This window comes from Nesoenas mayeri (assembly GCF_963082525.1).
Source record: "Nesoenas mayeri genome assembly, chromosome: 11".
Classification (NCBI taxonomy): Eukaryota; Metazoa; Chordata; class Aves; order Columbiformes; family Columbidae; genus Nesoenas; species Nesoenas mayeri.
The window spans coordinates 2,791,977-2,819,602 of NC_137563.1; the positions used below are offsets into that span (position 1 = coordinate 2,791,977).

The following is a 27,626-nucleotide window of genomic DNA, read 5'->3' on the forward strand; positions in this document are numbered from 1 at the left end:
CAGTGAGCTGTCTGAAAGTAAGGATTCGGAGATCAGGCGAAATAATGGCTCTTATTCTAGCCAGTAATCAATTTAAAAAGAAAAATGATCTAATACACGTTTGAAAGTCCAGTCTTAACATGAGTTAAAGCTGCATATTAATGGTGAAAGTAGCTTGTTTTTAAATGCAGTTCCCCATGTTTACCCTCATAGTCTCTACCAGCAGGAGGAAATATTAAAACCTGACTCAATACCTTTGGGGGTGTGATAGAAGCTTGAAAATAGAAATCAAAAGTGAGACTTATGGTCCCTCATTAACTCATGCTAATATGACCTTGCTGCATCATGGCCTGTAGGGACGGCCTTCACTCGTTTCACTCGTCAGTGTGGGTATTTCTAATGTGCACAGTCCCACTGGACTGCAGGGAATGTGTTTAATGCGAGAGTTGTTTACACCATATCTTTAAATATGCATCAAGACAGGGGAGATCAAGCTAAACATACACCTTTTGGGACAACAACTTTCTAGTTTGGCCCCTTTTTTTCCAGCTGCAGACAGAATACAAAGTGTTGTGGTGTCCTGGGGAACGCAAGGAGAGGGACTAGTATTATAGGTAAGGCAGGATGTGTGTTGGAATCTGATCCTGTGAGCAGCTATGCATGTGCAATTTGAAATAAACGCTTCGGCTGTGCCCAAAATCCACTGTCGTGCACACACTCTTGGCTCTTCACAGATAGCAGAACTGATATATTTGTTGAAGTAATCTGTATTAATCTGTCTTCCAGATACTGTTCGATTCAGGAGAAGAGACCATTGTTGGTGTAAAGTGTTGTGGTTACTCTGACTACAGCACAAAAATAGAAACATGCAGGTGGACAATGTACTAGCCGGGTTTTTCTTTTAATACCAGTTCTGCAGGGGAATATGAGTTATTAACTGTGTCACAATATACCATTATATTGCATGGTTTAACCACATTAAATTGTTAGATGTGCTTTTGCAACCTAGAAATCTACAAGGTGTGTAAGCCTGTTTCTGCTATAAAGATGAATTGTGGAGTGTCACCAGGGGAAGAAATATTGCTTGTTATCATCAAGATATCTGTATCTGTGCCTTTTCCGCATCCCTGTGCGTGCTGGCCAAGGGATGAGGAAGGCACAGGAGGGAACAGCATAACCTCTGCTTGAAAACCTCCACTGAAAGATGTTGCACAACTTCCTTAGCTGGTAAATCATGGGGCTGGTTTAGTCCTCGTCTTTCCTGTGAATCATTGCTGGCGCTTGCATCACAACATTTTAAATGCTTTTGAAGCCTGGAAGACATCTCTGAAATGCTTTATTTTTGATAAGGGGCAAGCAATGCAACTCCCTCGGCCCCTTACAGGTCACATTTTAGTTTTGATGTACGTGTTGCTCACTCAACCGCTCTGCCGCGGCTCTGTGCGTGTGCCTGACCACCCAGAAATACAGAATGAGGCGAAACACTCAGATTTCTGTGTCTTGAAAGATGTTTTATTAGTAACGGGTAGTATTTAAGCACCTAAAACTTGCACGTCTTGGAGCTGTCAGGTAGCAAACCCCCCTAGCTGACGGCTGTTGGCAACCCACAGTGAAAGAACGAGGCTAAAGGGCAGGGGGCTGGGCCCGGCCCGGCTGCGGGCAGGAACACGCGTGGGCCGGCCGGGCCGTCCCCGCCGCAGCTCCGTTCGCGCCGCCGGGCCGGCAGCGGCCGCCGGGGGGTGCGCTCGGGCGGGGGCGCGGCACAGCGGCGTGTCCGCCCCATCGGCCGCGGCGGGCGGAAGAGGAAGTGGCGCCTCTCCGGAGCCGGCGGCGGTGAAAGGCTCCGCGGGGCGCGGGGGGAGCCCGAGCCCGGCCGAGGCGCTTCCCGAGCAGGTGGCGGCTGAGGACCATGGGGGCGGCCGGGCCGCTGTGGGCCGCGCTGTGGGGGCTGCTGCTGGCGCCGGTAAGGGCTGCGCTGCTCCCCCCGCGGGAGGCGCCGCTGCCTGGGCCGCGCCGCTCGGGAGAGTGCGGGGAGGCGCCGGGCCGCTCCCCCTCTGCCGGCCGGGGGGCTCCGTCGTCTCCCTGTCCCCTGGAACCGCTCCCGGTGGGACTCGTGTGCGGCCCCGGCCCCAAGCGCCTCGGAGGCGGTTTGGTTCCGAGGTGTGCCCGGCGGTTTCGGGCCTCCCGGCCCTGCCTCGGGCAAGGCCCCGGCTCCCCCTGCCCGGCCTGGGCTTCGCTCTGGCGGGTTTGGATAACGAGCTCCCAGGGTGCCAGCGTAGGTGAACAGTGGTGGTGTTAAAATGGGCACTGAGGGGAGCCTCGTGTGTGTGTGTCCGGGCTCTCAGGTGTTCACCATTGCGGTTCCTTCACGGGGCTGCTCTGCAGCTTCTCTGCTCACAGGGCGCTGCTCTTCGTCTGGTGGAGCAGTGCCGTGGGGAAGCCAGAAACCTCTGTGATCTGCATAAACAGCATGAAGGGCATATTTACATTCAGTGCTACTGCACCAAGTTGTTTTGTTGTTGGAGTTTGCTTGTTTTTGATGTGATTTTTACCTGGTTTTGGTAAGGCAGAGTATGTTCCTGTATAGGAAGGCACCCCTGGGTTTGCTCAGTAGAGGATGCACAGCAGTTTGCTAGAGCCTCGAGAGTGCCTGTGGGTGAAGTAGTTTGTGTCTCCCTACAAAGTTCTCTCTTCTGTTTGTGAGCCCCACATAGACATGGCCAGTTGTGCTGGGGTTTTCTGAAGGGCGGCTTTGCTCCTTAGCCCAATGGTTTGCAGCTGCTGACAAAGGAAGGGGCTTCACCCGCCCTCCTGTCAGACTCCAGGCTCCATAGCCTGCCTCCTCTTTCCTCTGCAAATGGAGCTGTGGCAGCGGTGAGCGTTAGCCCAGGTCGTTCAGCCTCAAGAACAATGTCTGAGACTAACAGGGTGGGGAGGTAACGCTCGGGAAGGCAGTAGGTATTTGGGAAGGACCACTGCTGCGCTCTGAGCACAGGCACCTGGGTCACAGTGCCAGCACGGACAGTTTGTTTGTCGTGGGGCCGCTGGCACAGCTATGGAAATGGTGCTTGTTCTGTTCACGCTTAGTTTTTTCCTACTTTGTTATGTTTCAGTGAGGCTTATGTTGTTACTTGCTATGTGCAAAATACCTTCTCCCTGTTCCGTACCTTTGAGTTTCCTGTGCATCTTATCTAGACACGGTGATGGATATTGTAAATATAGTCTTGGTTTGGTCTCTGTGTCCCCTGGTTCATGTAACTTCCAGTGTTCTATGTGGTGGGATCACCAGTGCACTCCAAAGCTCAACAGTCAGCCCACGTTTATATCCCTGCAGCACAGGGATGTCTTAGGAAAAATAAGGATTAAGAGACAGCATGAGACATCTTCTTCTTTACCAAAGGCAAGGAATTATACAATAAAAGCTTAAAGGTGGTAAAGGAAGGCAATATGATGAGAGAACCACCCGTCAAAACTAGGAGGACATTTGTTTGAAGGTGAGGAGCCATTTGGAATTGTCTGAACCTGAAGTGAAAGGAGATGATGATGCCCCTTTAGGTGAGGACGGCTTTCACATCTCTCTGCCATGTGGGAACATTGGTATGCTGGAGCAGGTCAGCCTCTGGAAGCAGCTTAATCTGTTCAGGAGCAGTTTTGCGGACACAGTCGTAGTCTTCTACTTAAGTAGCAAGATTGAAAATGTGCCCAGTGAGAAGTTTTTACTTTGTGTGTGTGCTGAGAGTAGGATTTGTTTTACACTGTTCAGCAGCACATCTGACTCTAAGGCCATGTACCCAAAGTAGTAGGCCTGGCGTGTTCTGAAAGGATACAGAAGCAATTACACAATGAAAGTTCACCTGGATGCAACAGGATTTCAGTGGGAATGTTCCAAGTGAGGTGTAGCGTGTAGCGTTTCTCATCATCTTTAAGTCTGGTGAGCAATAATTGTGTTTCCTGACTCATCCCCAGAGAAGGGAAGCATGCCAAACAAAACATGCTATCAAATAAGCAAGTAATCCCTCCTTCTAGGAAGACTTATGCTTGTGTAGCCTTAGAACCTGATTTCCGGGAACCCAAAAAACACATATTGTTCTACTTCATGAAGCAGAAAGAGCTTTTAGTGGATGGAAACGTCTGGGGTTTGTACCTGTTGGAAGTTTTATTGCTTTCAGTTTGCCGTTAGCTTATACTTTTAGGTGAGTGCACTTAAGAGAAAAGCTTGATAACTTTGGTGCTGATTATAAATCATGGAACAACTTATTTTAGCTGATGGGTGAAGAACCGTTACATGTTAAACAGTTAATGTGCTCGGGCCCTTTGACACCGTTTTCCCGGCAGATGTTCAGGCGCTGTGGCCAGTATAATGGATTTCTCTGAAGAAGGTTTTTTGCTATTCAAGCCAGGCAGACATAAACCTCCGAAACAATATTGTCACATGTTTTTCTTTTCTCTCTAGTTCTCACTTGCTGCAGAATACTGATACAGCAGCCTCTAAGGCACTGTTAATGATTAGCATTGTACATATGACAAATACTTGGGCTTTCCTCCCTTATCCCTGCCTACTTCTAGCTTAATATCCTGGTGTTCTTTCAGACAAGCCTGGAATATACTATGGGATTTAATATTTTAAAAAATCTATTGATATTTCCTGATATTTAGGTCGGTTTCTCTCTCACGAAAAGCAGTTGAGATAAGATCGTCTCTCAGGTTTTTTAAGGTGATGCTTATTTGAGATACAAAGTAGTTTTCAATACTCTGTACCTGTAGCTACATCTAATCCTTATGCTGTTCATTTATCCAATTTTATGAGTATATTACTGCTTGGGGAGAAGAATACATCCCTAAAAGTATCAGAAATTCAGAAATAAGGTTACTCCAAGTCCCTCATGTAATATGAGGAGACTCCATTATTTCCTTAATTATACTAATTTGTCTTACAGTACACTAGTTGATCTTTGCGTTTACAGTTATTTGATAAAAAATCTTCTAGGAGTTGCCATACAATACCTTTATTAATAGGGGAAATTCTAGACCTCGTCTTCTGACCTTTATGTATTGACAACACCCTGGTTTATTGCAGGTGGTGGCGGATGAGGGGATCCTGCATGCTTCTGGAGATGGGGTGCCTCCCGCCACCAAGGATTACTGCATCATTTACAATTCGAATTGGATAACTCTTCCCAAGAGCCTGGACAATGCTGTAAGTAGTTCATCATCATATTCCCAAAGAAAAATAGAATGCAATATGAATTTGGATCAGTTATAACCAGTCTTCAAAATGTTGAGTTAAATAGGTGCTACATTGAGTATTTACCTTTTTGGGTCGTGTCCCTGCCTACCCCCACAAAATCTTTATAGCGAACAGTTCTATACTTTAAAAAAACAACTTCTAAAGTTTACAATGGTGATACTCTCTCGGTGCTTAGAACTGGTTTTAAATATATTTACATATTCATCTGATATAGTTCCATCTTTTTCTTCAGGTGTTATGAGTATGTACAGGTTTTAAAGTTGGGAGTAAAACTTCTGTTCATTTGTTTACAAAATGTTGTAAACGTTTGAAATGGTTTTCACATATCAGTTCCGCAGTTTGATCTTCTGTTTAATTGTCCTGAAAATATGATGGAATAGGAGATTATCTGGAATTTATCATCGTGCCATATTTTCTGAGCGTGTTTCTTGGAGCCAAACTAGGCTGTGAGGCGGAAACAAATTTTCATTAGGAAATGCTTTGTGTTTGGAAGTGATGAAGCAGCCTTCTCCCTGCTCCCTCCTGTCAGGCATTAGCAGATTAGCTCCATATAAAGCAGTAAAAAACATTTGTCAGCCCCAAACCTCCTTGCTATGCTACTTTGACCACTGGGTTGTCTTGACTAACTGAAGAAAACTGGCGCTAATTTAAACACAATTGTCAATATGAAATTCAACTTTGAAATAAGGACAGATTTTAAAACAATATTTTGTAATAAGTAATAAGTTGTCAGGCTCGTCAGCTGTTTTTGAACAAGTATTATACTTCAGAACTCTGGTCATGTTGTATCTGTCTTTTGAAGCCTGGAAATATCACAGAATGTGCACTGGCTTCCCCAGAACTACAGGCAGTGATTTTCCTATATAACCAGTTTCTTATGTTTAAATTACAGCAACAACTGTTGAAATTGTGTTTAGAAACAGCTGTAGAAACTGCTGCTCCGATTTTATATTCCTGAATTAATGATTCCTTTCTGTTATGCCTCTTTCTGGCAAACCTCAAATTAGAGAGCATAGCATGGTAATGTCTTCTAGATTGGTTTGCAGCATCACATTTCCTACTTGCATCACGTTCTTCTCCCTCTTCTCTGCAGACTTTCAGTGCTCTGGAAAACCTGACTTCTACGGTACTCTGCAATTCTTCTGAAGCTCCTTCTGGCCTAATGAAGGACAAAGCAGTTGTTGTGATGAGAGGAAACTGCACTTTTTTGGAGAAAGCAAGAATTGCACAAAGTTTGGGTGCTGCAATGCTGTTGATTGCCAGTAAACCTAGGCTGGTAAGTTAGAACATCTGGTTTTCTTCTGTAGTGAAATACTGCCTTGTCCTTTTGGCCTGATGTGGTGTTGTGCAGATTTAGCTGAGAGAAACCCCAAAAGCAGAGGACCTGGCAACGTGTGGGATTCCAGCACGAGTTGTTAACCTTCCACACAGTCTGTGCTGGTGTGAATTGCTGTTACTGAGAGCGAGAGGACCATTCCCACTTAGCCCTGTGCAATGCTGTGTTCTAGCATCTAAAAGTATCTACAGCTGAATTGTATTTTTACTCTGTTCCCTGTTTGATTTAAGTACCTCTGTTTTCATTAACCTTTTGGAAAATGGGATGAATGAGGTATTTATATTTTTTTCTTCCTACAAGTACAGTGAAATTGAAAGGATATTTTGCTTTTAGGGATCTCACCTCCTTTGCAAATAGTCTCAATATACTTACCACTGGCACTTTCTCTTCTAGTCTCCTATTTCAGATAACAAGACTGATTTTGAAGATGTGACTATTCCAGTTGCTCTTATAAGATATAATGACATAATAGATATGCAGCTGGTAAGTAATATAACTTCAGCATGTTACAGTTTGTATAAACTTAGGCTTTTGGACAAATAAATACAATAATGTCAAGTCAGATGTGAATGTCTACCTGATTTGAATGTGCACAGATACACGTGAGTCATGGAAATGCTGGTTTTCCTAATTCAGGTTAATTCAAGAGAATGATTACTTAGAACACAAAGAATGGGAAACATAATACCTAACTGGAGGGGGGGTTAATCTTAGAAGTTTTCCTGCTAAACAAGATAAACAGCCTTCCAGTAGACTTGTATACAATCGCAGATGCCTGACCAGGTTGGATTTTGAGGAAGGTGTGAGGGTTTTTTGTCCTTGCCAGATGATGAGCTCTCTCTTTATAGAGCACAACAGCATCTGTTACAGAGCAATTAAGCAGCATAATTGGAGTTTCTGCCATTGAGTTCATGGTGAGATGCCAAGCGTGTCATTAAAATGTGGTAGTTGTGGTACCTCCTCGACTTTATAAGCAGGGGAGTTTGTTTTGGGGGTATTTGGGGCTGTTTTTCCGTGACATGTAGTATTAGGATACAGAATATTGCTGAGGGTTTCAAATAAAACGATATGTTTTCTTTGGTGTGGCTTTTTCTGTTGTGATTTTGGTTTTGATTTAGTGTTAAATAGCTTTGCCAGGCAGGAGTTGCTCTGTCCGTGTTTTTCTGTGAATAGCAGGGGCTAGCACTAACCTACGTAGTCTTAGCGTCTTGGGTTCGATTTGCAAGCTCACTTCACCATTTCTGCTCTTGATCTTCAGAGCTGCCCTGGGAGGTTTTCTGAGGTAAGTAAGCAAACGGAAATTACGCCTAGGTGTACAGGACTTTGGTTTTTTAATGTCTGTTCCCATTAAAGGTTGGTTCTTGCTGAGCATTGACATGACTGAAGGTCTGTGATGACTGTCATAGTCATAGTCTCGATGAACACTGTGTTTTGGTTCAGGTTGTCCTCTGTCTTGAAGTTTGTTCAAGTAAGACAGTTGTTGTTTGCTTAGTTGAGTGGTTTTAAGATATATGCTACTAACATGAAAGGGAACCAGGGCAAGGTTAGATCCATAATGTGTTCTGGATATTCTCTGCCCCAGTTTGTTGCCTGGTGCTGCTTGGGCTGCTGTCATGCAGCATCGCTCTGCACAGCTACAGTAATTCACCCAAGTAACTTTGGTAGATGAGTGTGCCAGATGGTGTCTCATACTGCTAGTGAATCAAAGAATTTGGTTTTGTTTTTGTCTTATAATGAGACTGCCTTTGTCAAAGCAGAGAGGAACTAGACTACAAGTGATCCTTTCCTAGTCCTGATGTAGTTTTTGCCAAAGCCTTCTGTCATGTCGCTAGTAGCTGTTGTTTTGAATGATAAGTGCTGCTTAGAAGCTGGCAGCCGTTGTATTCTGCCTACTACAGTTGCATTTCTGTTATAACTCTTTTGAGGCCTCCAACTTTCTCCTTTTATTTAGAAGAAAGAGACAGCACCAGTTGGATGGTAGTAAGGTTGTATAAACATTCTTTGTACTTTTTCATAGAAGGCTTCATCTCAGTTAGCTGTCACCATTTGAATCAGGTATATTATGAGCCTTGACAGTTATGTTCCACTTCATATCACTACAATAGTTCACTAGAACTTGATTTTCTTTCTTGTTTTCTTAACTTCCATAACTTCAGCCAAATTACCGATTCTGACTTCTTTAGCCTACAGTAAGGTTAGTATCTGTAATTACATCATTCAGATGCCGAAATGAACCTGCTGCCTTCACGTATGGCCAGTGTATTCCACTACACTACTCAGGTTCCCATTCAGCCTCTCCGCTGCCGGTGTGATCCTCCTGTAGCCCACCCTCCCTGGCCTGTCTTCTCCTCTCTTGTTCTTATCCCACATGCAGACTGTTAACAGATCTGTTTTTCTGCTTCATCTCTGAAGTCTGTTTTCACTGCAGGATTGTTTTAGGTGTCTTGGCTTACGTTGACCACAGCAGCAAACCTTTCTTCCCTACCACCTTCCATTTCCTGACAAATTATCATCCTTTGTTTCTTAAATGTCACCTTTCAGTCAAATGGAAGCATCTTGGTTTTGCTTTCTGTGATTCTGTGGGGGATGAAAAGCTTTGGGGCAAGAGGCACAACTTCTCAGAGATAATAGAAAGAAGTACTATTTTGTCTCGTGGTATCCCTGTGTTTCCGCAGCAGTAGTAATGGGGTTGTTTTCAAACCTGACCATCCTGAAAGTGTTGCTTCTTTACAATGACCAAAGCAGATACATGGGATGTCTTGGGCAGTAAATTGAAAACATTGTTTTCTCTCAGCATTGTGTAGGTTAAGAGCACGAAATCACAATGTGCATCTTGTTGGAAAATAAGCAATATAATTTATTTGTTGTCCTTATGAACCAACTTTTCTGTTATTTTTCAGACACTTGGAAATAAAGTCAATGTGACTCTGTATTCACCACCTTTGCCGGATTTTGATTGCAGTATGGTTGTCATCTTCCTAATCGCTGTCTTTACAGTGGCACTAGGAGGCTACTGGAGTGGAGTAGCAGAACTGTAAGTTTGTTAGATGGAACCGCTTAAATTATGTAGACTACAAATGTTGTAAAAACTGTCACTACTATTAGTGAAAAATCATGTTATTTTAGGTTGGAAGTTAAAAAATTGGAAGATCTGGGTGTGAGTAGCTGCTTTGCCATGAAATGCTTGAGCACTGCAACCTTTGAAAAATCACTGTAGGTTTTTGAGGAACTTTGAGCAGTAGATGGTAACAGTCCCTGGGGGATAATAGCTCTTGGGAGGAGGAATGAGTTAAGATTTTGAGAAGCTACCACATACTCTATAACTAACATCATCATACTCCAATATCCATGATATAACGTTGATGTTTTAATGACGCCTTTAAAATCTAGTGATCCAAGAGGTACGTATGTCGTTGTATTAATATGTAGTGTCTGCATTGGCAGGATCTGTACAACTGCTCGCTCCCAGCTGGCTGTGCAGCACCCTCCGGGATGTCCCTGCACCGCACTTCTGTCACCAGGAGCACTGGGAGTGCGGTTTGGTTGTGTCTGGGTGGCTCCAGACAGTTAAAGTCCAACCAGGCTTATCAGCTTCAGCTTTGCCTGTTACCTGGTGGTGTAACAGCGGCTCCAGGACCAGGCAGGGGCGAGGAGGCAGCAGCAGCCCTGGTGCAGGGAAGGGGTGGCAGTGGAAGTGCAGAATGTGGGGAAACGAGGGGGTATTAGGGGCTTTGCACTGTGCTTGAAGGGCAGGTATGCGGCTTGGTTTTGTGAAGTGAGGCACGCTTGGTGCACCCAGCTGGCTTAATCTGGGGTTAAGCTGGATGTTGCCGGCCTTCCAGGGCACGGTGTTACTCTGCAGCGTTTCTCGGGTGTGTGCATGCGCTAAATGGGCCGCTGTGCGGTGGTACCTGGGCTTCTCAGTGCTTTGCCCCCCAGAACAGCAGGGAGTGGATTTTATGTGATAACAACAGCTTCCTCTTTCCCACTAGTTATGCAAATCATAGTGATTTTTAAAGAGATTAAAGAAGGGGGGGAGTGGTGTTTCTTTTTTTAAAGGTTAGATCTGATTATGCTGCTTTTTTACCCTGCAGTGCTATAGGGTGTGGCTGCGCTGAATGCTAAAACAACTAAATGTGATGCTGTCTCCCATATTGAAAATAGCTAGATGTAATTATATTAAACTTGTTAAAGTGCACTTTCATACATCTTGGGTGAGCTTGATTTTATTTTTTGAAGCTGCTTACTCAAAGCATGTCCTCTGAGAACATGATTAATCTAACCAAGTACATTACTCCTGTGGGTTTTTCTCTTTTGAAGGAAGCTGTTTTGGTGCTGAATTCAGCGTTTTGTAGGTTGGTCCTGGGATTTGTTAGGAACACGCTATCTGATGGGCAAGTTGCACTGCTGTTTGTACTAAAGAGTACTAGGGCTATCTGCTCAAAGAACAAACACAACAATTTAAGTCTCCTTATTTTGCATGGTGAGGTATAAATATGGAGTATGTATGCACAGAAATCTTACTCTCAATGAAAATCCCCAGTTACACCCCTCTTTCACTTACTCTGTAATTATGAGGTATGAGGGTAAAAGAACTAGTACTTAGCTTCATTCTACTAACAGGAATGGGTTTTGCAGACACTTAATGTCTGTTAGTGGAGGTTTGAAAACAGTGTGTCATTCCCATTATTTTGATTTATCATAGATGAGTCTATCAGATTAACTACATTTAACCCAATAAATGTTTTAGTCAGAGGTGATGGGCTAATAGAGTTGAGTGTGCATCCTGAAAAGGTGTTTAAGAGTTTTGATATTGGTCTGATTTTCCTCACATAGATCAGGGTTTTTACTCTTTAATGACCACACAACTGGTGTATGCTGCCTTAGAAGTGTGTATCTTCATTAAATATTGAGAGAAACTCGAACAATAAGCATACCATTTTTCTGTAATTGTTAAGTCTAATAATGGGATGAAGGATTAAACTGAAATGCTATGAGTCTAAATGCTTTATAACCAGCAGTTCTGGTCATAGTGAAATGTTTTCAGAATCTATGTGTGTTGTTTTCTTAAAACAGTGAGAATTTGAAAGCAATAGCAAGCCCTGGGGAGAGAGAAACAAGAAGGAAGAAGGAAGAAAATGTCACTTTTACCCCTGTGACAGTTATCTTGTTCGTTGTCATCTGTTGTGTCATGCTGGTCTTACTTTATTTCTTCTACAAATGGCTTGGTAAGAAACAATGGATATTCTAATTTCACTTATTTTTCTGCGTGATCTTGTTAAGTGTCTAAGTCTGAAAAGCTACTTTTCTAAATGAAAATTAGCTTTGTAATTGTTCTCTCCACGTGTGAGTCGAGGGTTGACAAGATGCAGTTGCTACTTAAAAAGAGGGGAACTTCTACTCGCTTACAAAAGGCTGCCTTGACAGCCTTATTCTGAAGGAAGTCATGTAGAGGAGAGGTGACTATTGACTACTAAAAAAAGCACGTTATATCTGTTGACATTCTTGGGTGGATGGCAATGGTAATTTAGTAGTGTTTAGGGTGAAAGCTTTTGTTAAGTGTTGCTGTATTATCATTCCATTTGTGGCTGCAGTGCACTAATTAAGATGAACTGGCACTACCATAACGGAGTAAACTCAGACGTGCTATCAATTCTTGAATTCTGTAATTTCAGTAAAATGTAGTTTCTAAACTGGTCGATTTTGTTTGTTTTTAATATTTTTTTTTTTTCCCCTGCCCTCAAGGGAGGAATTTTTTAAAGTTTTCAATCCAAATGTTTCAAAACTCAGGTCTTTTCTTTATGAGAACTCTGCTTGTGGCAGGGACGCTCGGAATCCAGACCCTTCTGTAGCCAGCTGACTGTAGTCTCCAATGGCTGTGTTGTGCTGCAGCTGTTAACAGTTCACCTCAAATGTACTTTGGTGTGTTTGATGCCTGTTTACTATTTTTTCTATTGTATTTTGTCACCGATTCCCTTCTTCCATTCTTTTTCTTTAGTGTATGTTATAATAGCGGTCTTCTGCTTGGCGTCTGCAATGAGTCTGTACAACTGTCTGGCGGCACTAATAGGAGAAATACCATTTGGGCAGTGCAGGTATTGTACACCTTTCAATTGTTATAAGGTTTCTTTTGGGTATTTTCTGGTTGCTACTCAAGCTAGTGTGAGAATACGAGAAGAGTTGAGTGTGGGGGATTTTTACAAAAGAAAATTACAAGCTCCTTCCACAGATAATAACGGGACCTGTAGCATAATCAAGAGTTAAAATAGGGGATGTGGGAGATTTGCTGCGTTATCTTGATTTTAAAGCATTGCTATGATAAAATGGAAAGGCTCAGCTTGGCTGGCTGAGCTCAGTTTTACAAAATCCTGATTGCCCGTTTCCTTTGTTCACCAAGGAACTCTGTGAAGGGGGATTCTGCACATACTTTGTTCTCCTGGGATGGGAACGCTGAGTAGTTTCCAACTCTTAATGGACTGTTTTAAGCAAGTACTATGCTATAGGCAGTAGAGGTTTTTTTCCCCTCGTGTTACTGTGTATTGTACTTGTGACAGACCAAGTTTTAATGTTTTCTTGTGAAGTAACACCTTGCTCATGTCCTGTGTGGTAGAATTGAGTGGCCACAGTGTAACTCAGGCAGTGAGTGATGAGTATACAGACAGCCTCTGCTTATTCCTCCGGGTTAAATATCCCGCAGGTATTAGTGAGTATGGGAATGTCCCTCTTTTCTTCCCCTGTGTCTTCACTTTAAAAACCCCTAACATTCAATGCAACAAGTGATATATATATATATTTTTTTTTCCCCAAAAGAACAAGGCTTATAAGCTTGGAAGCTTAGGATTATGTTTGCTTGTTATTTAGTACAGCATATTAGTGCCAGATGGTCCAGTAGCCCATCAAAGGGAGAGATCAGTAGAAAAACCAGCAGGTTTTGTGTAAGGTGCAGGACAGGTGTTACTTCCATTACTTATATCAGCTCAAGAACTGTCTCAGAAAATTAAGTAGGCAGTGGAAACAGATATTGGTTCACAATTTTGCAATGCGTAGTTACTCCGTTTTGAATCTTGTATTACTTGTCCTAAAATCGATTTTTACCACCACTACCCCTTTCTGGAATCTTGACTTGACCATCCCTCACCGACATAGTTCTGTTGGCATCATTGTTACATGACAGAAATGGATTCAATAAATTCATCTTCTTGCTGCCCTCCCTGGATGTGTTTGCTGAGACAAGGAGTGACCATCTATCCTGGTTTATGCTGGGCCAGAGTTAATTTTCTTCCTAGTAGCTGGTATGGTACTGCGTTCTGGATTTAGAATGAGAATAATGTTATTAACACACTGAAGTTTGAGTTGCTGAGCGCTCAGGGACTTTTCAGCCTCTCACGCTGGCCCTGCCAGTGAGAAGACAGGGAGCGCACAGGAGCTGGGAAGGGACAGAGGGGACAGCCGAGCCCAGCTGGCCAGAGGGATATTCCATACCATATAGCACCCATTTTGGGTGTGAGCGACTGGCTCTGTGGTGTGTAGCTGCCTGCCAGGTTAAAACACACTGCCATCAAAATCCAACTCAGCTTAGCGTCTCTGGGCACATCTTTAAGGCAGCCTGGAGAAGGAAGGACTGGCACTGCAGTTATAAGAATAATGTCACTTGAATCTGGGTGGAACAAATGGGCAAAGGCGAAACCCTCAGTAAGGGAACACCACGTCAGCTTAAGGACTTGCGATAGCACAGGCATCTGTTTTGGCTGTTGCAGGCTTTATTTTTAAACCTAATTATGTTCTTTTAGGATTGCGTGTGGCAACAAAAGCGTTGAAGTGAGGCTTGTTTTCCTTGCTGTGTTCTGCATAGCAGCAGCTGTCGTCTGGGCAGTGTTTCGAAATGAAGATAGGTGAGTGATGCATTCTGAGTTGAAAGAGTAACTGTCATTAATGAACTTCCCATCGTGTAACTAATCCCGGAACATGGCATCCTCCTAAACTCCAGTACCGATTTCAAAAAAAGTCGTGAAATAATTTATGAAGCTTAACAAGCATGGGAATAATAGAGAACAAAGCTATACAAATGAACCGTGTGGTAATTTGGAGTTTCAAGCAATTATGAAGATGAGGAAAAACTAGCTTGATTGCTAATGACTGCCACAGAGGAAAAAAGTGCAGAAATAGCAAAGGGTCTTCCTATGGTCCAGTGGAGCACAAATACACAAATATTACAGTACAATCCTAAGGAACATCTGGTGCCAGATGTCAAGTAGAGCTTCCGATCAAGTGAGCAATCATACACGTGAACACCAAGGCCCTGTTTCAGCTTCTGTTCAGCTCATTTTCGCTGATGAAGGACAGTTACCTATTTATGATCAGAGCCTAGTTGTAAATTGACCATCTCAAAACTAATATTTTTGTGATTTTGGTAGCAATACTTCCTAAAAACTAATTTCTCACTTTCCAATAAACTTCATGATCTTGCTGTTTCCAGCAAAATGTAGAATCATTATTGCACTTAGATTCCAGCTGTAGTTTGAACAATGTATAAAAATATGTTCTTATTTTTAGGTGGGCTTGGATTTTGCAAGATATTTTGGGAGTTGCTTTCTGCCTAAACTTCATTAAAACACTGAAAATGCCCAACTTTAAGGTACTGTAAGTTGCTTACCTTAAGAAAGCATTGTAATGCCGTGAATCTGTGAGTTTATTAGGTTTTCAATACTCAAGAGATACTTTATAACAAACAAACCCCTTTACTCTTTTTAATAATTAATAAAAGAAGTGAATCCTGTTCTAAATGCTGTGCCAGAATAAAAAGGCGGGCTGGGGTGGGTATTCGTTGTAACAGGGTGATATGGTAACGATACCAGAATCTAACTGTGGAGTCCTTGAAAACCTATGGTAATACTTCGTTCTTTTTTGCCAGTCCTGTGTGATACTTCTAGGCCTTCTCCTTCTGTATGATGTGTTTTTTGTCTTCATAACACCATTTATCACAAAGGTACGTCTGTGAATTTATCTTTAAAATAAACCCAAGAATGTTGTCTGGACGTTAGGGCAGCATTTTTGCCAAACAGATTAGCGTTTTCGATATTCTCGATGCAGAAACGCTGACTTCCTTTTCTTTTTCCCCATTTAAGACAGCAGTGGCCCAGATTTTCATCTTGCGTTGCTTGTAGATGTAATGCTTGTGTAGGTGCTGTAAATGTTGTTCAATGACTACATTTTCAGCAGTCCCATGGCCAGAAATAAGCTGTCCCCAGTTTTGTGGCAGAGTGATGATGAGAAATTCCCTGTCCTCCAGTTTTGTCCCTTCTTTTGCTTTCAACCCCCGTATATTGGAACGTGCGCTCGTACTTTCTGCGGTGCCCATTTGCAGTGTGGTGTGAACTGTGTGACAGCACACCTCCCTTTATTTAGAACCAGAAAGCTCACGGCAGAAAAAGCTGACACATTTTTATCTAAACTTCCAGCCACATCTAGTGGATTTGTCGTTTGTTTTTCTTTAAAACAGCTCTTTTAGGCTGGACTATGTGTTTTTAATGCAAAGCAATGTGGTGGTATATAATACTACATGATACTAGCGCCTTCCTTTCGATATTCTGCATTTTTCTAATCCTGAATCATAAGATGAAGTACAAGCAGTTTTTAATAAATGTAGTATGAATGGTTTGGTATATTAAACCACTAACTTTTGAAAAATCACTATGATTTCAGAATGGGGCAAGTATAATGGTTGAAGTTGCAGCTGGTCCTTTTGGAAACAGTGAAAAGGTATGAATAGTTGTCTTAGCGTGTGCACCATACAAATACTGACATTTTGTAGCTAATTCATAGTGTGCTTTTCAGCATAACTTTCTCACAAAATATAGCCAGCTTCTGCTATTTTCTTTTAAGTATTAAATACCTGTTGACTTGGGTTTGATCCTAGAATGATGGAAACTTGGTGGAAGTCCCTACTGAACGCTCAGCTCCCCATGAGAAAGTAAGGATTGTATTTCAGCTACTGGATTTTTAAATGATTCCCTCTGAAAAGACTATTCTTTTGGGGAAAACCTGACTGTCCAAATTTCTCTTCAGGGCCTGGATATCGTTGATCAATACTCTATAGTTAGGTTAATAATCCAGATTTGTTATTCTCATTATATGGTTAAATGTTGTTTTAAACTTTTTATTGTGTATGTGTGCATATTACTTGTAAATCTGAAATTCCAATTTCCCTGTTGCCTTAAGCTTTATCCACTCTCTATGTTGGTTTCTGGTTTTTACTTCAGGTTCTACCTGTTTTGAAGTTCTGCATTAACAATAAATTACCTTAAAACTGTTCAATGATTTAAGCAAACAAACAAATATAAAATACAAAACGCCAGGATGCTTTAGAACAGATTTATGTGGGCTTCTGAACTACTGTTTTACAGTTACCTGTGGTTATTAGAGTGCCTAGACTTGACTACTCTGCATCAACACTCTGTGATTTGCCCTTTTCATTGTTGGGTTTTGGAGACATTATTGTCCCAGGTGAGCAAATGTTTTTCGCCGTTGTAACTTACGATTAAATATTTTGGTTTTGATTCTCAACTCAATTAGAGTTTAGTTCACAAAGTAATTACTAAATCCAAAAAATACAGCAGTGCAGAATGCAACAAAAGCCACAATATAAGGAAACTTAGGACATTATAGAACACTTAAATAGTGAAGTTTTTGCTTTTCTGTTGCAATGTATTGTGTAAATACAGGTCCCACTGAGAAATCTGGTTGTCAGTATTAATGAAATCTCACCAAAAGCAAGTATTCTGTGACTTCATAGTGTTTTCATGTCCTAGACTACATAATTAGAGGTGAGGTAGCAGAAAATGTATTATCAAGCTTTTCCATCTTTCTCAGAAGAGTTGGGTTTTGCTGTGGTTGGAGTCTTGAGCGCGTTACTTGCAGTCGGGCACCAGGCACCAGCCCATGAGCAGCGTGCTCCCCCTTTTCCTGCAGTTTGCACCGAGGCAAAACTGCCGATTGTTCAGAGCGAGCATTAAAATCCTATCGAAGTATTAAAACAAGGCTGTTCCTCTCCTATATTAGTGCCTCCCAAATTGAAAGTACCACAATGTAATTAGCTTGCTTAAAAAAATGACACTGTTTAATACCAAGCTCACTTGACTCATATTTGCATTATGGTTCTGATTTTCAAGACTAACCATAGGCTTTCTTAAATTGGTTCTTTGCTTTCCTGAAATAAATGGGAAGAAGATAACAGAGTAATGGGAAGTTTTACTATATTTTTTTAATACTGCTTTGATCTGGAGGATTGAGGAGAAAGAAATTAATGGCTAAATATTAATCCTCCTTTTTTTTTATCTTCAAGGGCTTCTGGTTGCCTATTGTCGAAGATTTGATGTTCAAACAAGTTCATCCTCTATATACTACATCTCCTGTACAATAGGTAAATTGTGATATTTTGGCACTTAATCTTTATGCTAGCTCTTTATGAAATGGCAGAAGTAGATAGTTTTATTCAGGTAAATGTTCAATGTTGTCAACAATCTCTTAATCTCATTAATGTGCCTGCCCATATTTAAGGTGAGTATTCTTTGTGGTAGTCAGTTGCTTGAGGGAGCTTGCAAATACAGAGCAATTATATTATCCAGTTATATTAACAAGTAAGATATTGCTTTTAAAAAATAATAATTCTGGCTTACTAAATGAGTGATTTAAAAATTCAGCTGGTTTTGATTGTGTATGTATAAATATCTTTTTATAGCTTATGCCATTGGTATGGTGCTGACTTTCATTGTCTTGGCATTAATGAAGATGGGACAACCTGCCCTTCTTTATCTGGTACCGTGTACACTCATTACTAGCTCACTTGTTGCTTGGAAGCGCAAAGAGATGAAGAAGTTCTGGAAAGGAAGCAATTACCAGGTAGGCTGGATGTCTGGAGTATTTTGGCATTGATTCCTTGGAGTGTATGCTCCTCTAAGTACTTGGTACTATATAACTGCAATCCAGTTTTTGCTAGTTTAATGTTGGTTATCTTCTGGAATAAATAAGGAAAAATAGTCTTTACTCTTAGTAAATCTTAGTCTAGTAGCTGAGATGACAGAATAAATCTTCAGGGAGATGAAACAACTGGTTCAGTACTTACAGGAAAAAGTAATTTGTTCTGGTTTATTTTCTTTGAAAGGTTTTTTTTGTGTGTGTGTTTTAACATTCTTCAACTATCATCTTGATGTGGTATAACATGAGTCACTGAACTAAGCATGCACATTACAATCCGCACTAGTCCTGTATTGAGAGACAGTTCAAAAAAGTTGATCAATTAGGATTCTAGAAACTTTCCACTCATCATCATTATCAGGATTACATGGAGCATTCAGCAAGGGAACAGCTGGGTGCTCACAGAGCTGTTTTCTCTCAGCACACACACTGTGCGCACTGCCTTGGGTATTCTGCATTTCCCCTGTGCTTCTCTAACACTGCCCAGGAACTGCAGTCCTTAAAATCCCTGCAGCTCTCTGCCCGTTGGTGTGTGCGCGTTCCCCTGCAGTTGGCTGGTAGTGCCTGAGTGTGCCGGTAGCCATCGTGACCCGGCATTTATCGGAGGACTGATCAGATCACTCTGAATTTGTTTGGGACCTACAGTCCAATAGGTTTTGAATTGAGCAGCTATCGCCTGTATCCAGGCTGTGTTGAGCTCGGCTCAGAGAATGGATCATTGGAGGTGGGTGATTGTGGAAAGCAGCAGCTCCTGCTTTTTCAGCTTCTGGATTGAAAGGTTGAAGTGGATCAATGGAAGTCCAGGTGATGGTAAATCTTGTAAAAACTGCATCACGCAGCTCCATTAGCACGATCAGCTAAATGCTGCCATTTGTTGAGCTAATATTCAACACCTCCTTCCACTGGAGGGTGGCATGGGATGAAATTACTCAGGAGATCTTCAGCGTTAACTGGATACTCTGTCATTTTGTCTACAAAAACAACTCTTCTCTCCTAGGTCCAGTGAATAGAAATGTTGCTCTGTAGGTCATAATTAATTTGGCTCGCTATGTATTTATATATGAATTGGTTACGTTTGCCATTCTAAAATAAACATTGTTGCATAGGTGAAGCCCAGTAACTCTGGGACTGTTAGGGAGAAAAAGTTTTGTAATTTGTTTTCCTCATTTGACTTCTGAGTAAGATCGGCCTAAGTAAATCTGGCAAGTCTCGTTAGTGACAAAGAGTCCTTGCATTTCTCATAGCGAAACTCACACTGGGAAGAATTATGTTGCCATAGTAGTTACTTCATGTCCTTTCAACTGGTTTCTTGAAGGATTAAAACTGCTCTGAACTTCAGCTTGTTTTGAGGACAGATTACTTCATTTCTGGCACAATTTAAAATACTCATTTCCACCCCCACTCTACCACCCCTGGGTTAGATTTATCTGTGATTGAACACCTGTGTGTAACTTTATTAACTCCTATTTTTCTTCTTTTTGAAGAATTGTTTCTATATGTTTTCCCGGAGAGTGTTATTCAGGTTGCTCTCTCAGAATGCTGCAGTGTTGATCTTTCTTGTGTCTCGTCCTCCTGCCGTAAAGCTGTAGATCAAACTGTCCTTACTGAACTTACAAAGAAACATACACACACAAACCCAGGGTTGAAATCATCAGGTTTCAGTGCTAATTCTGAGGAGAAAAGATAGAGAAGGGTGACTGAAGCCACTCTTCTGCTACAACGATGGTAACTTGGACCAGAGCGGAGCAGCCCCATGGACAGGGGTGCCCGCCCTGTATAGATTTGCTGTGTCCTCATGGGAACCCATGAACCTCGCAGACTTGGTAGAGCAAAGCGCCCCAGGAACAGGATTACAAGAGAACTTAAAGTGTAGCAGGTAACTAAACTTCAGGAATGCTGCTGTTCTATTATAGCCCATTAGTTAGGTTTTTGAGTTTTGGCTTTTTCTGACTTTTGTCATGTGTGATCTTAATAACGCAATGAATTTTATTTAGGTATCGGACTCCTCCAGGACGCCTTTGCTACAAGGTGTGATTATAGCCTTCTTTTAATGGAACTTCATTAATCATCTTATGGTTTCTTTTTTCCCCTCTGCTTCCTCTTTTCATTCGTTTTTGCATATAGCTTCTTTCTAATTTTTCTGAGTAATTCAATAGAAGAGGGTAAAAGTGAAGGCAAGCTACAAATCTGGTTTTATTAGGTTTGTTGTTTTTTTTTTAAAAAAAAGGAATACAGGAAAATTTTAAATCAAAATACCAATGATTCCCAAGCCTGAAGGCAGGCTTGGTATGTCTTTATAATTTCCCAAATCCTTAGGAGTGTCTTCATTTAGAATTGGTGTTAGTTCCTCCACTGGTACCTACATGGAAGTCCTTCACCTAATTTCTCTGTGCCACTGTGTTGACATGAAAACCTGCTTAGTGCTCAACAACAATTTTATTGTCCTCTTTTACAACGTTCAGCATTATAATTCGTAATGGTGTCTCCAGTCCCTCTGTCATTGTATTACCCACGAGTGTCCTTTGTCCCGTACTGTCTGCAATGCTCGCAGGGGGATCGGGAGCAGGACTCAAGGATTCAGAGCAGCGTTTGTGGTCTTGCTGCTGCTCAGCTTCCTGATGGCAGCCAGAAGGTTTAACCTGAAGAGGCTTTTGCTCACGGCTGCTAACACTGATGCTATTTATTTTACCTGTCAGCTTCTCAAGCACAGCGTGGAGAGAGCAATGCAAGCTTTCAAATTGCAGCTTCTTGCAGAGCTTAAGCATTTGAATATAATCTTGAAGTTATAGTCGCCAGTCTAGAGTTATACATCTATTTATAAAGTATAGCTTGTCTGCCCTATACACTGCAGACAGTCTGGGCTGCTGGTGTCTTAAATTCTGAACTAAAAAGTACTCTCATTAGCTTCTTTCTTCTAATAAAGAGTACTTCAACAATTTAAGTCTGATTAAGAAGCTTTAATAATAAAGAAATGAGATAAAAAACCAAGAGGAGATTAGGAAATGGGAGGGGTTGAGTGCCAGTTAAAATCAGATGGCCAGACTGTATTTCTATAACCTAAAATTCTCCTGTGCTGCTGTGTGCACTTCAATTCTTGGGTAGGGTTGTTAAAAGCAGTATTTCAGTTTGTGCTTTATCCCCATGGGTAATACTTGACTCCCCGACATAGTTCTGATGCCCCAGAATTCTTAGTTGAGAGCATTTCTGTGTAACGATGCAGCCCTAAATCCTACTTATGCTGTGTGTGGCTTTTTATGGAGTTAGTCTCAAGCTGTAATGAGTTGCTGCACAGAAAAACATTTCACTGCAGCACAGGGATTTCTTGGAATACTAACATATCTATTTCCTACCGCCATATGGGCAGTATTGCTGCTGTGAAGCGTATCATAAAGGTTTTTCCTAGGTTTTCTGGTTTGCTTATATTCCTCGTGTATGCCTGCATGGTAAACTGTTTTCATACTTTTTCCCAGTTAATGATTTAATGTAAAAATACATCAGTATAATCTATTAAATCATTTTATGAACATCATGAAACATCTAGTGGACTAATGCAACTTGATAGAATAGTCTTGCAATTTGAAGTGTTAAGCAAGCTTTTTTCATCTCTTTGCAATAATAAATCAAGAGGTTTGTTACAGGCATGCTACACTGCATGCACCTGCTGTTTAGAACTGCAGTTTAAAATCACATTTTCAGACATGTGAAAAGAAAATTCATGGCTGTAAGTTGTTAAGCATTATGTGAACGCAACGTCATCAGTGAATCTTGCAGTCAAGTGTTTGCTCTTTTACAGAGAGAAGTTTGTGTTGCCATTTCTAGTTTGGCTCTGTGTGCGATTTGTTTAAAAAATTATTATTATTATTTATTTTTTGACAAGGTTTTAATAGTCAACCATGTTAGGAGGCAGGTTAAACATAAATGTGCTTTAGTTACAAAGCTATCTTGACCGTCCTTTTTAAAAACTGTCAGGAATTCAGATGTGGGAGAAAAGCTTCTGAATCTCTTTGACTTTAAATGTTGATCAGCGCACCACAGCGCACGGTCTGATTCCTTTGGCTCTTTCAAGGCTTCAAATGACAGCTTTGTCTCGGATTTTCGCATGATGCCTTCATCTTGCTGTGGCCTTTGTAAGGATCTGTGCAGCTCCTGCTGAGGCTTTGGGGATGGGGTTGTCCTGAGAGAACCTACAGTTGAGATACATTCATGGAAAATGCTGCTTAATGCAATCTGACACTTTTAGGAAAGCATCTGTTGGCTTTGACTTCAAGTTGTGGACAATCCTTCTGTATGGTGCAGAGATTAGAAATGGGGTGAGGTGGCTTTTTAGGGGGGCATCTTGTAACATTTAAGTCTATTAAAATAACCCCAAACACCCATTATCCTCTACTAGCCATTTTGGTCTTAACTTAAAAATCTGATATATTAAGCAGAGGCTTTAAAATTCAAATACAGGTAGTATCTCCAGCAAAAGTACATTTTGTGCTACTCACCTAGTTGTAGTATTAAGAGAAGAACCTTTAACTTTGGGATATGCTGAATTGATGCAAATCGTGTTAACTTTTCCTTCTGGAAGCATCTTGTCAATTTAATAGGGAAACATTTTACAAAACGCTTACCCAAAGTAAGCTCTTAGTGCTCCCGGGGATGAAGGAAGGTCCATGGCATTACTTGATATCAGGTGGTGCTGTGTGGGGGTTTGTTGTTGTTTTTTTCCCAGAATAAATACTTCAGTCTTCATTCAAAATAGCAGTTTGACCTCTGTAATTGTAGGCAGTGTTTATTTTTTGCTTTGGGTGAGTTTTGATATGAATTCGTCAAGGATGGTTCTAGACACACTGAAGTGAACGCAAGGTTGTTGTTAGCACAGGAGCTTGATATTCCCTGCTGGGCTGAGCGTGTGCTGCTGCGGTTCTCAGGTGCATTGGCAAGACTAGCGCCTGGATTCTGACACAGGAGAGATGTGAAAGACCTTTTTGGGTTGTAGTCAGATGAATACCATGGCCACTAGGCTCTCCTAAGCCTTACCCAAGTCGCCATGGCTGGTTTTGGAGTTGGAGTAGTCATCTCGACTTACTGCATGACATGCTGGTGCCTCTTGATTGGGAAACAGCTTGTTGAAGCAAACCTGCTTTCAATGAGGGATGCTTGTGTACCTTGCAGTGACACAATTGTGTTGGTGTCAAAGAGGGCCATGGCAAGAGAAGTTAATGAAACTACTCTCTTTGCCCTACATATAGAATTATACCCCACCAAAATGCCTATGACACCGCAGTGTCAGAGCCTGGCAGCGGGTGTCAGCAGGACAAGAAAGCAGTTGTGTCCTCATGGCGTGGAAATCCACCCAGCTTAGACCCCAAGCAGTGAGCAGCTGTTTTACACAAAAACAGGGAGGCTTTTTCCTCCTAGGCAGGATATGCCGCTATGGAAGAATGTATGTGGGGTTTTCTGCCTTTTGGTGCAGAAAGCATTAAGCCTTTGTCCTAATAATCCTGCCACACTGGGTGTAGCAGCTCCTTGACATGTTCTGCTTTTCAGCATCAGTTTTACCCCTTCTGTATCTTCTCTCAGATGTCAAAACTGTCCAATGCTTGGCCTCTTTCTAATTACGCGTGATTCTAAAGCCCTCACACTGATGGGTCTCGGTTTGCCATGCTAACAAATATGTGTATTACCTCTGTAGTTTATTCGGTGCCTTGTCCCAGGGGGGAAAGCTGAGCCTTCACTGCCCTCTAGGAACACAGCAACAGGCAGAGAAACAGGAAAAGTACAATGTTTTCTTGTGCTGTTCTGGTGACCTAATCTGTTACATTAATTGGAAAGCATAATCAATCTATATAATGATCTGATTTAGATTCTCTTCTGTTGTGAGACTTTACAGTTCCATTTCCTTTATCCTTTTTAAAATAAAAGGCAAATTTACAAAGAAGTGTTGCCAATAGAGTTAGTCGTTACTAATTATAAGATAGTCACAAAACGAGAAAGCTTGTTGTTTCTGCTCAAACTATGGCTTGCTACCTGAAAATGTCAGGTAGGCTCTGAGTCTATTTCCAGTTCTCCAAACCATTTCTTTGAAAAATTTATTTAACTCTTATTTTTTGTTCTCTGTATTTAATAATTGAGATAATTCTGACTCATAAGTTAAATTTCATGTAGAGGGCTGGATCCTTGTTTGGAGAATACTTTTGTAGTGGAAAGCATTAGCCAAGAGAGCTTTGATTTGGCTTGAATACTTTTCTGATCTATAGAGAAATTCTCATCTGTGCGCTGCTAAAATGCACTCTAACGCGTTTAATTATATTTCTCTTAGCTAACAAATACTTTGGACCAATGGGGGGAAAAGCAATTTTTCTTGATAAAGAACCATATCTCTCTCTGTTTTTGTAGATGATGGAACACCTCGATTATACAGGAAATGAAGAGAGCACAGCATCAGCCAGTGAACAGCCTGGAGGACAATAGCATGTAGGATCCTGATTTCAAATAGTACTCAAACTTTCTACAAGTGAATTACAGTAAATTGGGTGAAGTTTTACAATAGAGTATTTCCTACTCTGTGTAAAAGGGTTTTCTACTCCCGCATCTATATTTTTATCGAAAAATATTAATAACATAAAATTAATCAAAATAGACTTGCATTTTTACAGACAAACTATAGCTAGTAAAACCGTGCCTTATTTCAATTTAAATAAAAGGATATTTTGTATGTGATTTTCCAAATGTGTTTCTATACAGTATATTTTTATAAAAGTTTCTTGCCCATATCAGTTTGACGCATTAAATGTTTTCTTAATTTTGATTAAGACTACTCAAGCTTCATTTAAACAAAAAATGTACAGTACCCTTTATAGGATTCCTTTCCAGATTTTGTATGCAAAGTTGGATGGTAATGTGACTGTAGCAACTAAAGAATGAAACTATAGTTCCATTACTACAAGTAATTAAATAAACAGTGTGTACATTAGTCTGTATACATTGTAAGCCATAAAACAGATGATGGGGCAAATTCAGCTTGGGGTTGTGAGCTTCCCCCCTGCTCCCCTTATAGTATCAGTGGTGTATGCCTTAATTGTGAAAATTGCTCATCTTTGATGCAAGTCTTTGGATGATATACATCACCACCCATTTTAAGAAAATAAAAGGGGGGAGGTACTTATACAATGGTCTTGGAAACTGGAGTGCAGCTCCTCGAATAGTTGACAAACAAGATGGTGTGAAAGGCAAGTGGGATTTTGTTCAAGAAATGCTATTTGGGGATGGGAAAGTGTGTGAAATGTTCTTCTCCTGCCCGTTGAGTCCAGGCCTGTATCTGTGAACTCCATTTGGCTGTGGATCAGTTCAAAAGGATGGGGGAAGACAGGACAGATCTTTGTAGCTTTTGCATCTGCACAATACTGTTGTTGTTGTTGTTTTTTGAAACTATTTTTGGAAATTCTTTGCAATTGATAGACAAAACAACAGGTTTGAGTAGCGCTAGTAGTGCTGTGTTAGTTAAGGCCAATGCATGCGTTTAACTCGTTTAATCTTAATTTGTTTTAGCTTTTAAAGACTTGGAAAAGGAGAAAGAGTTGAAATCATTAGTTTGCATTTAGAAGACTTTGAGTGTGTCACTTTTACTTTCTAAGGAAACTGCAAATTGAGGGGGATTAGGCATAGAAAATGTGTTTAGCCGTAATGCTAGTTCTTTACACCAAAGAAAACTGGAGAAGGCAACAAGAGGAAACCACCGAGTTCACTTAGTGCTAATGTCAGGTAGTCATTAAAACATTTTTCCTATTCTTCAAATGAATGTCATTCCTATAGCCAGTACAGGTTCAAGAACCCTGGAGAAAACAAGCGAGTAAGCGCACGCCGGGCAATGGCAGCGCAGGCTTTCCTGCCGCGCCTCACCCAAGTGCCTCAGCGCTCGTCTGAAGGTCACCTCCAGACATTTACAGCTAGTTTGGGGCAGGTTGGCTCAGGAGAACTTACCAGATTACATCTAGTTAAGCTAGATCTACTTTGGAAGTACGCTAATCAAGACAATTGTAAATCTACATTGGCAGTTTACAAAGGCTTACTGCAAATTCGCCGCTTTACGTAATTTATGTCGAGTTTAAACTTTTATTCCCAAGAGCCGGGAGCAGACAGACTTACAGCCTGAGTATCAGTTGCTGCTATTCACACAGATTGACTGTGGTGCCAGTTGGTACGGGTAAGATAACCGCCTTGTTTGCTACTTCCCTAAGAAAACAGAAATTACGCACGCTTCTCATATGTTAGTAGTTGCCCCTCTTGACTTTCTTAACCTAAGCTTGAACTGAGAGCTTCAGAATATAATGATCCTTGTGCACCATTTTCAATTCTTATTTGACTGGCACTTAATAATAAATTACAGTATACCTCAGTGTTCCAATAGCAGCCTGAAAACTCTTCTTCTGATGTGTTGTCATGCTCTTTGACAAGCCAAATATCTGCCGCAGTTCAATGGTCATGAAGGAGTTCCTGGAAATTCCTGAAAGAGATACAGAAGTCCTAGCTCAAAGTCATGCTCTACTCAGTCCTCAGCAGCTTTGCAGATCTATGTAATATGACTCCTTTTTCTCTTTCAAATCATCTGCGTGGAGGATTTATTAAATTTTCAGCTATACATGATAATGGAATCGGCGTAAATACAGAAGACCTTTGGCAGCAAATGTATTCAGCAGCTGGCTGTGGAAACCCTGTCTTGTTCTGTGCCTAATTATGCTCCATGCCTGATCATGCCTGAGGTTTCACACGTATGTGCTGCAGTTTAATGGGATGTAAACTAACATTTTTCTTTCAAATGCTTAGGTGCTTTGTTTACAAAAATTAAGAATGGAGTTTAAAATTTTATATAAATAATAGGTTAGTATTGACTACTGAAACGAGGTTTTTATAAGTTCAGTAGAACTGATTGCAACACTTTTAGCAATTTTGAATGTTTTTGATATTAAATTTGTTTGGGTTAAACACTATGTTAAAAGCCTTTTTAGTCATACTTTAATAGAAAAATCTCAGTATTTCCTTGTATGTTTACTGACAACAGCCCCCTTCCTTATGACTCTTAAGTTATCACTTTAAGAATGTTAT

General features: G+C 41.2%; 1 protein-coding gene across 5 annotated transcripts; it reads left to right on the top strand.

Moving 5' to 3' along the window:
• Window positions 1-1,792: 1,792 nt before the first annotated feature.
• On the top strand, window positions 1,793-27,626 carry SPPL2A (signal peptide peptidase like 2A). Of its 5 annotated transcripts, XM_080350878.1 has the most exons (17): window positions 1,793-1,942; window positions 5,057-5,176; window positions 6,321-6,503; window positions 6,957-7,046; window positions 9,464-9,597; window positions 11,640-11,791; window positions 12,562-12,658; window positions 14,354-14,455; window positions 15,117-15,198; window positions 15,475-15,549; window positions 16,266-16,322; window positions 16,480-16,533; window positions 16,967-17,066; window positions 17,905-17,982; window positions 18,301-18,461; window positions 20,531-20,564; window positions 24,921-27,626. In XM_080350878.1, the coding sequence occupies exons 1-17, from the start codon at window positions 1,889-1,891 to the stop codon at window positions 24,950-24,952; spliced, it is 1,605 nt and encodes a 534-aa protein (XP_080207004.1). In that variant the 5' UTR covers window positions 1,793-1,888; the 3' UTR covers window positions 24,953-27,626. The 5 variants fall into 5 exon arrangements, with proteins under 5 accessions (XP_080207004.1, XP_080207003.1, XP_080207006.1 ...); XM_080350877.1 differs by lacking the exon at window positions 20,531-20,564; XM_080350880.1 differs by lacking the exon at window positions 16,480-16,533.